General features: G+C 42.2%; 1 protein-coding gene across 1 annotated transcript; it reads left to right on the top strand.

The window, feature by feature from the left end:
* The first annotated feature begins 811 nt into the window (after positions 1-811).
* On the top strand, positions 812-13102 carry LOC133447537 (BTB/POZ domain-containing protein KCTD16-like). The gene is made up of 2 exons (XM_061726235.1): positions 812-2249; positions 11904-13102. The coding sequence occupies exons 1-2, from the start codon at positions 1427-1429 to the stop codon at positions 12353-12355; spliced, it is 1275 nt and encodes a 424-aa protein (XP_061582219.1). The 5' UTR covers positions 812-1426; the 3' UTR covers positions 12356-13102.
* The last annotated feature ends 411 nt before the right edge of the window (positions 13103-13513 follow it).

The raw sequence follows: 13513 nt of genomic DNA, 5'->3' as shown, positions 1-13513 counted from the left end.
CAGGCCCCGAGTCCTTGCATTACTTACTATGGAAAATCTCGAGCAATATAATTCAATAACGAATGTCCATGTGAGTGCACCCTTGTGAGCATGTACTTCATGCAAACAAACAAAAAAAGCATGCATAGTTTCCCATGAATGTATTTGGTGAGTGAAGCATTGAAGCAGCGATCATTCATCCGTCTGCAGGGCTGAAATTAGAACCCACGCGTTCTAATCAAATCGATTATGCAGGGCTCATTTTCATATCGTGTCACTGTGCTCTGCTTGAAGGAAGGGACACTGTTGCCCGGGGCTTCGGTCATATGGAGAAGAGTGCAACTACCAGATTTATATTTGTTTCCTTTATTGATTTTCTTTTGGAGTGTGATACTGGATGGTTGGATAAAAAAAGGAGTTAAGGCTCTCTTGCAGATGACCAGCTGAGTTCGCGTGTAGGTGTCACAGCGGATGAGTTTCTGAGCGTGACACTGACACCCAACCCTTCACCCCTATCTCGGGATGAGCGTGTCAGCTAAAAGCGTTAAATATGTAGACACAAAGCCCCAGTAAAGAATCAGAGGAAGGGATTAAAATCTGCATCACTGGGGATGTTGAAACTGCATTAGACCTGAATCGTCATCATCGCCAGATGCAGAATATGGCAAAAAAGGCTGCACAGATGCATCACCCATCAGTCCGCTTCATCCCCATCGACTGAAAATGACATTTTTCCTTTAAGATGATGTAAGAAATTACTTCACGGGCTGATTTTTTTTTTTTTTTACTCTCTCTCTCTCTCTCTCTCTTTTCGTGGCACAGCTTGGAGCAACATTATCTTAAACCCTCTGTTGGTTTATCCGTTTCCGCACTCAGCATTTTGGAGAGATGGATGCGCGCAGGAGTCCCGCTTGCAGCCTCCTCCTCCCTGTGAGCGAGCTCGGAGCAGGTTTCAGCATCCCAGCAGTCAGGAGCGACGCTTACAACCAGTGATGGGATGCTTCACACTTTTTTCTTAGTTTATCTCCGACTCTTGAATTTGGCGCGAGGCGCAGAGGTTTTCCACTGAGAACTTGGAACAGAAATTATTTTTTGCGTTTTGTTTGTGTAAGCGGGAATTGTCAGAATCAAGCAAGGCTGTACTTATTTGAAGTGACTCAAGTGAGCCTCAGTAGATGTATGTGTAACGCGATGCTGGTTATCATGATCGATTCTGCTCTAAAAGGATGCACCGTGCGCGGGCACGTTTACGCAAGGGATTAAAGGATATATTGAAGACACACCTTGATTTTTCTGTCATGAGACACTGGATGCGAGAGCTGCATCTTGAATCGAGACTGTGCTTTGGATGTGAGCGCTTCATCACCATGCAGCTACACCCCATCACATCCTGAACTTCTTGGACGTTTGCGCGCCGTGATCGCCGTTTTGTGCAAGAGCTGGAAGAATGGCACTAAGTGAAAACTGCAAAACCCAACCCGCTAAAGAGCAGGGCACGGTTCAAAGTCCTCCATCGGACGTTATTGAGCTAAACGTGGGTGGGCAGGTGTATTACACACGCCACGCCACTTTGACGAGCTTTCCAAATTCCTTATTTGGGAAACTGTTTTCTAACAAGAAGGGGTCTACAAATGATTTGTCCCGGGACCTCAGAGGGCGATATTTCATTGACAGAGATGGGTTTTTGTTCCGATACGTTTTGGATTACCTAAGAGATAAGCAGGTCGTCCTCCCTGACCACTTTCCAGAGAGGGGCCGCTTGAAAAGAGAGGCAGAATACTTCCAGTTGCCAGAATTGGCCAAACTTTTGTCAGCCGAAGACTCAAAGCTCATCCCAGATGACTTGTACCACAGTGATTTGGAAGATGTGTCACAAGACAGTGACCTGAGGTTTTACGCCTCTCACTCCTTTGATAGGAGGTATGGCTACATCACCGTCGCTTTCAGGGGTCCTTGTGCCGCAGGGGGCAGAGAAAGTCACACTGACGCCAAGCCCAAAAAGTTACCAAGAATCTTCATCAGCAGCAGGATTGGTTTAGCCAAAGAGGTGTTTGGAGACGCCCTGAGCGAGAACAGGGACACGGACAGACCGCCGGACCGATACAGCTGCAGGTTCTACCTTAAGTTCAAACACCTTGAGAGGGCTTTCGACATGCTGTCAGAGTGCGGCTTCCACATCGTGGCCTGCAATACGTCCCTGACCGCGTCCTCCATGGGTCATTATGCGGATGACAGGGTCTGGTCCAATTACGCACAGTACGTCTTCTACCGTGAGTGAATATTTATTCCCACTATGTCTATGTGATGTGAGCTGGATGCTTTAAGAGCTCAAGAGTTAAATGTAATTCACACGAAACCCAAGTAAAATACAAACAACAGCAAAATAGTCAAAAGAAAGAAAAAAGAAACAAGTATCCCGCCCTTCCTCCACCGCCCTCACTACTTCCCCAGCTTCTGCATCCTTTTTTTTAGCTAACTAAAGAGAACTTATAATAAGGGTCAGAGGCAGACTTGCCCAAGAGCCCAAGGGGAATCGAGTCACAATGCTATGGACTTCAAGTACACATGCGTCATGCGTAAACGCGACTTATTGCTCCTATTCTGCCTGCCCGCCAGCTCATGAATAACATAGCACCAGTTGGCATTATAAAAAGCTTTTTTGAATGCTGCTGGCTCTTTAAATGCAGCTTTACTAGGAGACATGGAGCAGATTCATTATCTAATAATTATCTGCAAATATGGCTCATTACTTTTATAGAGAGGGGAGTTTAGCCATATGGCCAATTAAAATGACTTTTTTCATTATTCTAATAACAGCTAAGGAGAATCCAGTTGGCAGGTGAAGGTTGGAGGTGTAGCAGGGTGGACTGATGAGAACATGACATATGGTTTGCTAAAAGTGTTCAAATAGTCTCATTAATGCAGGGTAATTATTACAAAAGGACATGCCTTGAGCCCTAAAGGCATCTAGTCTGCTTTGATTTTCCTGAGTCATTCAGTGTTCTTGAGCATTGCATCTGGCGTAGGCGTTCACCTCCTTCCAAATTAACAGGCAATGGTCTGGGACACAGTCGTGGGACAGTAGGAGGTGTTCCAGCAAGTAACCACGGCATGGGAGGAATGAGGCTTCGGGAGTGTGAGGAGAACACAGGAAAGGACAAAGAGAGAGGGGTTTTAAGGAAGAAAGGAAGCGAAGACAAGCAGATGGAGGAGAGAATCACTGAGGAAGATGGGATGGGGGGAGTAAAAGTTGCATGAGACCTGGCCACAGGGAGAAAGAACTGAGGCAGAAAGAAGCTGGAGAGAGCGGGAGCAAAAATAGATTGAAGTAGAGATGAGACGGGCAAGAGTGAGGAAGAGGAGGGGAGAAAATTTCGGGGGGGATATAAGACATGGAAGCATTTGGAGAGACTGGCTTTTCATTATAAGAGAGCAGACGAGGTGAGAATGAAAGGGAACCCACATATATCGCAAGCAAGGGGCGAAGGAGACCTTGTCAAGATGATGGATAGACACATCACAAGCAGACAGGCTTGAGAGCTTCTGCTTCACAAAAGCACAGCTGCCCGGATCCACTTTCAAAACTTTTACTGTAAATGATTCTGAATGTGGGACACTGACCGGCCTGAAGCAGGGCGTCTGGAACGAAAAGTGCACACAGACATATGTACATTCTGGTGATGTATTTAGATGAAACACTTTATTCCTGTTTGTTGTTTTAAGCAGAACATTTCCCTACCCTGACCCAACTGAACACTGGTTCATATAGAGTGAAAATGGTTGTTAGCTGAAAGTGCAAAAAGATCAACGCAATGCAATAAGCAAACTGAGACACTTTCTTCCGGCCTGTCAGTTCCTTGGCATCACCCATGTTTCTTCTCGTTAAATGGACCACTTGACTTCTGGACCTTCACTGTTAGAATTGATGTGCACAGTTTTGAAAATACTCACTGCAAATATTCATCATGTTTCTCTCAAGGTATAATCTGTGCTAACAATCATGGAAATCTTTACCTAATTAAAACCCTCCACTCTGAGTTATTGATGACCCTTCCTGCACTGAAAATTTGCTTTTGGTTTCATAGACTGTACAAACAATACTATTAGTGTCTGAGTATTCATCATGATTAGGAGTAGTTTGCATGTCATGGCCAAGACAGATTGTTCATATATAAAGAATGGCTTATTCACCTCTTGAATCAATACTGAACACAAGAAAAATAAGTCAAATGGACACCTAATACAAGTGAAAAGATCTGCAGCTGGTTTAGTCAGAATGGGGTTTTAGGATGGGCAGCATGGTGATGGGGTGGTTAGCTTTACAGCAAGAAGAGTTAATGGTACAAATCCCAGTTCGGTTTTTATAAATGTGCAGTGCTGATATGTACGTGCTTGCAACGGTTTTCTTTAAGCAGCACAACTTCTTCTGGGATTGTAAAAACATGCAAGTGAGGCTTATTGGTCATTCTGAAATACCGGTAAGCTTGATGGGCTGATTGATCAGTCCAAGGTTTACCCTGTCTCTTACCTGATGAACAAGAAGAAGCTCCAACTACACAGGTGGAGATGAATGAATGAACGATTTCAGGATGGTGTGTTGAGTGTGTCATGATAAGAATATCACATAATCAACAGAAGTCAGAATTACATTCATAATGTGGAAATGAAATGGTTGTTCATTTCATTTATTTGAAATCATTTGAGATATTATACATTTAATGCTTGGTTAGATTAATACATACATATTCAGAAGTATCTATACAATTATGCTACACTGTTACGCGTAGAGTTAAAATAAAACTGTTCTTTAACCTCTTTTCATGAAATTATTATAAATAAAAAGAGGAATGTTTATGAAAACAAAATTATTCCAACTTTATATGCAAAAGCATATTAATTAATTTCCCTTGGGGGATTAATAAAGTATTTTTGAATTTGAACTGAACTAAATGAATTGTTGCTGAAAGTCTTTGAACTTCCTTCTTTTCACTGATGGGCTGCAGCCGGTACCTTCTCTGCAGAGACAATACAAACTTCATCCAGGTTCATTTAAAAAGACTACGGTCATTTTTTTTACTATGCATACAATACAGTGTACAGTATGTACTGTATATTGATACAGTGGGGGTCATTAGTATGTGGTGTACCAGCGTTAATGTGATTATGCTACAGCATAACTAGAAGCTGGACTCATGACCACTGTGATCTACTCTCGCTGTTGTGGTCTATTGCATTATGGGATATGGCAGAATAGGCAGACTAGTAAGAGTTTTTGTATCCTGCAGATTGTATACTTCCATTTCCACACTAGTTGTGTAGTATGCAATTTCAAAATTGGCATAAGCTTGTTTCCACACTTACAGTTTTGTACTTTTGACCAAACCGAAGCAGAAATCGATACATTTCGTTTGGTTCGCTCGTGGAAATTCATGGTTTTGTTTAGTATTCATATTGGCCTTTCAACACTGCATGGGCCAAAAGACGCAACAGAAGAGAAGCGGACAAGGTCACAACCTTTTGCATGTGGTTTCATCCATTTGGACGCGGTCCAGTACCCCCCTTTCCAGGGGTTTCTCTGTCCGCTTGTCTGCTGTGCACCGAAGTTAAGGTGACCCGGACATGACAGGTGTGACTATACTATAAAATGCATATGTGTAATCCACATACCACGATGACTTAAAAATAGAAAATCATGCAGATTAAGTCTACTAGATTCAAAAACCAGAATCCGTTTCATATGAAATTGTCAAAGTTTCCCTAAGAACTTACTGTAAAGTAACGGCATGAGAAGCACATTGTAAAAAGTGGAAGATGTTAGACATTATTCCACACTTGTCATCAGTTTCTTTCCTTTTAACAGGCAAAAGTGATATAATTTAAAACAGTGGTCTTCAACGCTGGTCCTCAGGACCCCCTGTCCTGCATGTTTTAGATGTTTCCTTGCATCAACACACCTGATTCTAATTAATGGTCATCATCAGCTTGTTATCAAGGTCTGCACAAGTTCTTAATGACACAGCCAGTTTTATCAGGTGGTGTTGAAGCAGGGAAACATCTAAAACATGCAGGACAGAGAGTCCTGAGGACCAGGGTTGAAGGCCACTGATTTAAAATATTATTTATTGAAAAGCAAAAATCCAGGATGCTCTGTATGGTGTTTGTTTTTTCAATCTCAGTGACTGTAGTGGTTAACCAGCTCCAGCTTTTTTTGTATTCTTATTGCCAATTATGTCAGAGAAAAGATGGGATCGTTGGCTGATTTAAAACACAATCTGTCCCTAAGATTATCCTCGTATCTGTGCGTCTATTGAGAGGAGACATAAACTTTAACCTATTTGCAAGACAGTTGTAAGTTGAACTATAGAGTAGGACATTTTTTACTCGGTTCATTGGTTTATGACTAGCTGTCATATTGGATGAAACATCATAACCTGCTCTGAATGCACTGGTTACACATCGCAACAGCAGGGGGGAAAAAAAGCATCCCTGAACACTGGGACTAGCAACACCAGCAGGATCTTCAGAGCCAGAGCCCATGAGTTGGGAGGCGTGTATTGAACGGACAGAAAATGCTTATACATCCCAGTTGTGTTAATATAACTATGCAGGCTTCATTTTGGCTGGTAATGAGAGGACATGTGGTCATAATAGCTTTCAAACAATGGCCACAAAGTTGCAGTGAGAGAGAGGGAAAGTAATCAATTGCTCGGGTTTAATGGAGGTGGAAATTGGGCAGTCGCTGAGCTCCCACAGAGCCTGGTTGGAGTCCGGATTGGCAATGCCTACAGGAGATGGATAGTGTTCCCATGAATAACTCATTCAAGCCTTTAAGAGCACCAGGACAGAAAAATGGTTGAAATGGTTCGTGCACTTCATCAGTCTAAGCAGACAATGTGGTCCTTGGCGTAAATCAGAGTTTACTGAAAAGCTGCAGATACAAAAAGAAAATCACCACACCACATTTACAGTGCACTCTCAAATCAACAATTTATGTTGCTTTATTTCAGTTTAAAAACCTAAAAAGTAGGCAGTTAAAATATGCTCTTAATGCGTTTTAGAGTAGAGCAACATAGTTACAAAGGACTGCAACAGTGTTATTGGTCATTATTGCAAGAATTTTAATTTGGGACAGAATAAAACCAATGTAATCCATGAAATGTCTCACACAGGCTTGCCTTTTAATGACAGTACAAGGCATGACTTTATATATGTGACTATGTAGTTATGGTATATTGAAGTCAAACATTTAAATAAAATCAATTTAAGGTAAAAAGAAAAAAAACCCATGTGCACATTCCTTTAGAAAGGCATTTGGAGAGCAAGAGTTTGGCTGGTATTTTAAACAGCACAAGTTATTTCTGCTGATGCCTCACAATGAGGCTGCTGAAGCGCAGGTATATCAACGCTTCCTGCGTCTGAAATTTGATGCCATAATGACCCCCCCAGAGACACTTAATGGATACCTGGATATAAATCTCTTCACTCTGCAGGCTGCTGAGTGTTTTCTGAAGACAAGGGGATTCCCTTTGTTGGTATGCAGGAGGTGACCTTTTCATACTGTGGTTTTTATTCTGGGACCACGGAACTCTGAGTATGTGTGGGTGAGTTGTTAAGTTGGTCTTTAGCGATTAATAGAGTGTCAAATTGCTTGCATTTAGATGCCCCTACTAAGATGTGTCTCTTTAATGATAGGTCAAGGGATCAGAATTGCTTCTCCTCTCCCATCTGGCCTCTTGAGGTCTTATTTAGAGGATGACATGAGCTATTCAAATACTTCAGGAACCTTCCTCCTCTCGCCCAAGTCCATCTTGCTTAATCAGGGCTTGTGGAGAGGTGTGGCTCTGGGTCATGAAAGAGGCTGATATCAATCTGCCTGCGTTGCTTGTTCATCTCTCTGTCAGGGTGACACTCAGCGGACAGCCACCCTCTGGCTCAGGAGGGGGACAGGGCCCGCTTGTCATTAACAATCAGCCAGTGAAGCTGTCACTCTCCTCATGGTGAGCAGCTAATGCGGGCATGGCTTGTCTGTCAGAGACTTCATGCTCAGCAACCTTGAATTAGGTCAGCTAATGTTTCCCGGGACTCAACATATTACCTCACTGTTTATTGTTTTGTTTTTTGTGTCTTTTTTCTTTTGTCTTTACTGGCTCTTTGTCATCAGTGATCCTAGTTTCAGGAGAGCAAGTCTGAGTGGCTCAGATTTGAATGTATGCAGACATTATTTTCCTCGGCGAGAGAATAGCTGTGGCCATCAGTTCGCCCGGACACAAACTGCTGGGGTGATAGCTTTGTAGCAAATGAGGCAGTCTTGGTGAAATGGGTTTTTCTCTCTCTCTCTCCCTCTGAGGACAGCCACAGCCTTTGCAAGACAAGCCCATTTCTGCTGCAAGGACACACTGGCCTAATTTGTGAGCTAACAAGCATGTAAACTATGCTGCTCCCGAGGCAGCAGAAGACTTGGAAATATTTGCATTAACTGGATATGGGACTTGGAGAATATGTGAATGTCTAAGATCAGAACGTCTCTACACTCGTATGAGCTTTGCTCTCTGGCTGGCTGGATATGTGCAATCAACCTATTTTTACATGAAACACATGCAGCCTTTTTTTTTTTAGTCAAGTGAACAAATTCTCCCTCTTTTTTTGTCTCACACTGTAAATGTTATTGCATCACAACCAAGAGGCACCTGAAGCACTTCAAGACAATTGGCACAGCAGAAAGTAATGGCAGTGAATAAAGCCGGCAGGTTTAGTTCAGATTTTTCCGCTTTGTCAGACTCAGATCTGACAGCTTGGACCTAAAATGCGGTTCTGAGGTTCAAATATTATTTTTCACTTATTTCAAATGAGGGCACAGTTTGCCTCACCATTGAAATTCAGATCTGAGAAGTGGAGTCTCATGATAGTGCAGAGCTTCTCTGAGCTATGCTACGCTTCTGTGAAAGCAGTCATCAGCAGACACCTTTGATGAGTCCATTCAGATGTACTGTCTGGCAAGGGAAACTCACTGACATTTAGCTTCTGAGTTCGTCAGAAAACTCTGCCTTCAGTCCAGATTATCTCGAGCCATCGACAAATTTTTCCTGCCGTTTAAAAGCCGTCACATTTACAAGCAGCAGAACCTCCACAAAACCAGTCATAGTACAAATGCAATCCCTGTGATTGGGAGTGGAGAGGAGTTTGAGGAAACCCCATGAGACTCGCTTTCATGCTTCTGTGCACCATGGAGAAGTCTGCTTCATCCCTGTGTTATTTATGAGAAGTGCAGACACAGCCTGAGAACAGTCTCTGGACCAGCCCCAGTCTTTTATTGTGGAGGGAATATGATCTCTTAGACAGACTTATACAACTGAGAGAAACACATTACAATCAATAGCTTAGCTTCCCTGAAAGGCACTAAAGTGTATCATGCACACCTGCTTGCTTAGACGTTTCAGCGTTTCCTGACAAGGATTTTTAGTTATTTCTGGTCTTGGACCTGCAAGGGACATCAAACACTTTGATTTTGACATACAATACTGTATTTTGTGCACTCCCTCTAAGGACCATATAGATAGCTTTTTATTTTTTTCATCATTTGCACGATTAAACAAAAAAGAAAACAGCAACCAGCATAAGTTTGAACAGGGTTTTTCGACAATAACAGCCTGTTGACATTTTCTATTGTCAGCTAAGAGCCATTCAGTTCTTGATTCTTTCTGTAAAAAGCTTCAAGTTCGCTGCTGTTTTAGAGGCTTATTCATTGTTTTTGATTATGCTTAAACTGAAGCACTGTGAGAGCCATGAAAGACTTTTTCGCTGGTGTATTTTCAGTGTATGTGTATAGACTTATTACCCCGCTTTATACTCCATCCTTTTTTCATAATCACCATTTTACAGACTGTGATGTTTGCCTCCAGAATTTGCAGTGATTTGACACAATCTTGTCTTTCTCTATCTATAAAAATGTCTCTGTGCATCTGAGTTCGTCAGATATTTCTAGCCTCACTTGATCAAGCTCAGTCTGATCGATCTGCCCCAGTGGGAGCGATGTTCAATTTTAATGTCATCAGACTTTATAGGCCTTGATTCCAAGATGCATTAAGCTTATTTAGCTGTTTAAGCCTCTGAGTTTTGTGTTGAGGATGCAAGAAAGTTTCCTTTTTCTTCTTCTATTGTTTTTTTGACAATCCTAAAAGCAGTTCTTACAAAAATGTCTTTGGTCTTAGACTTCACGGTGTCCTGCTCACATCTTTTTTTAGTCTCCTATTCCTATTCAAATTATGAGCTGGATAACCTCAAACTGCTTTATATTTTTATTTATTTTATTTTTACTTTTTCTTTTCAAGTCCACAAAAGGGTCATGAAGGCTTGAGATTGTGAAAAAACAAACAAACAAAAGATTTAAAAAAAACCCAACAAGAATGACCTTAGGAGGGGAAAGCATTTGCATGGGTCTCCTTTCCTTTTTTTTTTTTTTTATAAAACTGTACAACACATAAACAGTACATGTCTATGATCTGCTAAGATCTGCTAAAACAAAAAGGAAACCCTGATATTTGTCAGCCAGTCAGTTGCTTAATAATGATTCATTCTCCAACACGGCCTGGAAATTTTGTGTTGCTATTATTGGGTGTTGGCCAGATTCCTAATCGTGTTGCCCCTCTGGTCGACAGCATCCATCCATTTAGAAACAATGCCTAGCCTCCTCCTCTTGATCCTCCTCACTAAAGCGCCTGCATCCATTTGCCGGGCGCTGCTTGTCTGCTGGATTCAGCGAGATTCATTTTCTGTGGGGGGAAATTGGTGTGCTGATTGGCCTCTTAACTCATGGATTAGCCATTAAAAAGCTGTTAGCAACTCTCTCACTATCAGCTCAATACAATCATTGCAGCAGAGATAAGGTCATTATTACAGTCTGTGCAAAGAGGTTAAAATCCCCCTTGAACTTCCTTGCGCTGGAGGGAGGCAATGGACAAATCATTGCTCCCCCTGAGATATCCATGCTATTGAGTCTGTATCATCACATTAGAAAAATCCATTAGGAGGTTTTTAAGACTCTCTGTCCATATGTTTATTCCTCCTGCACTACTGTTTACATAAAGTGTTCACAGCCATTTTCAAAACTGCACATTTCTATTTGTTAGCTGATCTAAACAAGATCATGGATTCTAGTTATTTTTGGAAATGAACGACAGCCCTGCTGCCTGCAGTCGAACACTTCACAAGCCGGCAGGCAGTACTGTACAGCATTTTTAGTCCATAATTAGCTGTGTAGGAGGAAGTGAGATGAAACAAGAAGAAGGTACAGGCAGAGAGAGAAAGACTACTCAAATCTCCTGTTAGTGTATACTCACCCAAAACAGGAGATCAGGATACAGCCGGAGTCTGCGGGTGCATGCATTCATTCCACTATTGTCTCACCAGCCGAGATAAATTATGCTTTTTGTTTGCCTGCTTTTTCTACCTTATTGCAACCCTTAAGGTCTAAAGCATATTCTCAGGCTTATTTGAGTGACTGATCCGAAACACAAAACTAATGCACACGGGCCTCGGCAGTCAGGTTACCGTTCTAATTTGAAAGTGTGACAGCAAAGCAGATTGCTTTGGGTCTGAAACCAGCTTTGCCTGGGGAAACAGGAAAGGTCTTTCAGCGAGCCGTTATGAGCAGCACTGAGCTTTGGGGTTCTGCTTATCAGAGGAAGAAATATGCACAGCCCCAACAGCCCTTTTGGATTAGTTATTAAATGTCAAAGAATTCACATGTCTTTACTGCTGAGTCCATTAAATACCTACACACAAAGTTATCTGATTTTAATTAAGGGCTTTTTAAATGAGATTGAAAGTTTTGTGTACACAGCTGCAATGGGTGGGAAATGATTTTCTGCATCTGAAAAATGAATGTGCCTGGTCAGATCAACTGATATTTGTGTTTCCCTCAACAGGTGGACCCTCCCGGTGGTCATCCTCACACTGTGACTGCTGCTGCAAGAGCCACAAAAGTGAGCGCGAGGGCGAGAGTGGCACCTCCCTCAATGACCTCTCCACCTCCTGCTCAGAGAGCCAGTCAGAAGCCAGTTCCCCCCAAGGAACCGTGATCTGCGGCCCCGTGCGCAGACGGTCCAACATCCAGACGCTGGACCGCCCAGGGCCTAAAGGGCAGGTCCACATGCTGCAGCAGGCAGAGATGCGCCGCAAGACAGACATGCTCCGCGTGAGAACCTTCGGCGTAAGAGACAGAGAGGCTGCAAAGAGGAAAACAAACAAGGAGAAGATGACTCCAGAGCAGGAGCTGGAGAAATGCATCCAGGACTTCCGGCGCATTAGGATTCCTGATCGCTTTCCGGAGAGGAAGTACATGTGGCAGTCGGATCTGCTAAGAAAGTACCGCCTCTAAATATCAGCATGAAGAAGAGAAAAGAAAAGAGTAATAAAGGAATATGGTATTGTAGTATTAAAGAGCATCAAACTGGACTGACAATGCACCGCACCCTCCAAGACACATACTGTAACAGAAAAAAAGAAAAAGACTGTCCTGTCAGGATGAATAGTGAACAACGCTCACTACAAGGCAGTGTGGGTTATTGATTTGTAACATTTGCACAGTGTCGTGTATTATATGCACATGTATAAATCAGACTGAGGCTTATGTCAAGCTGACCTCTTTCTTTAGAAAGCTGGGAGACAGGAACACAACAGGTTAAACAATTGCTGTCAACAAAGAAACCTCAGGGGAAATGTTATTTCAGTTCACCTACCTATCACATACTGTACGTGCAGTCGCCCACGATCGTTGTTTTTAAAATGGATGTACACAAACGCTGCTGTGAATTAGAAATGGAATATCACTATACTTCACTGTTAACACATGACTACGCTTTGGTAACTGCATGTCATTTCACCCTTAGCATAATTGAGCAATATAAAACAAAGTTTCCAATCACAAGTTGTCTGATGGGTATAAATGTTGTCATGAGTAAAACTAATCTATTGAGGGAAGCACTGCCTGGATCGGTTTGCCATTGTAGACGTTTTTGTCAAATGTTGTCAGTATGTGTTGGTTAGATGATTCTGTGTAGGTACTATATAATGACAATGGATCTTGATCTAATCCTTGATTGTAAATGTACAAAAAAAGGCAAATAAACTGGTTATAATTCTATGTGACGAGGACCCCTCTTGTGACCTTCAGATATTATCTCTCAAAGACTTCTCCACAGTGGGAATTTGAAGCATGAGTGATGTGAATGCTTCAGGAAAAGCCCTCTGAGAGGCTCTGACAGCAACTCTATTATTATATGCAGTCACACGAACTGCAATATGTACATAAAACACAGCCTTACCATACCCTTGAACTACAACAACCACAGACACATGAATCTAGCCTTAACTTTATCATGAGCCTATTTACCATGCATTGATCCAAATCCGAGGAATATACCATTATCGTACCCCTGATCTTAATATAAAACCAGCACACTTTGTAATGATAGCAGTCCTGACCAAATAAGGGCAGCATATCATGAGAAAGTTCATGACACAATGAAGTGCTGAG

The sequence above is a fragment of the Cololabis saira genome, chromosome 7 (genome assembly GCF_033807715.1).
Source record: "Cololabis saira isolate AMF1-May2022 chromosome 7, fColSai1.1, whole genome shotgun sequence".
Taxonomy (NCBI): Eukaryota; Metazoa; Chordata; class Actinopteri; order Beloniformes; family Belonidae; genus Cololabis; species Cololabis saira.
This window is presented reverse-complemented; position numbering and strand designations above follow the sequence as displayed.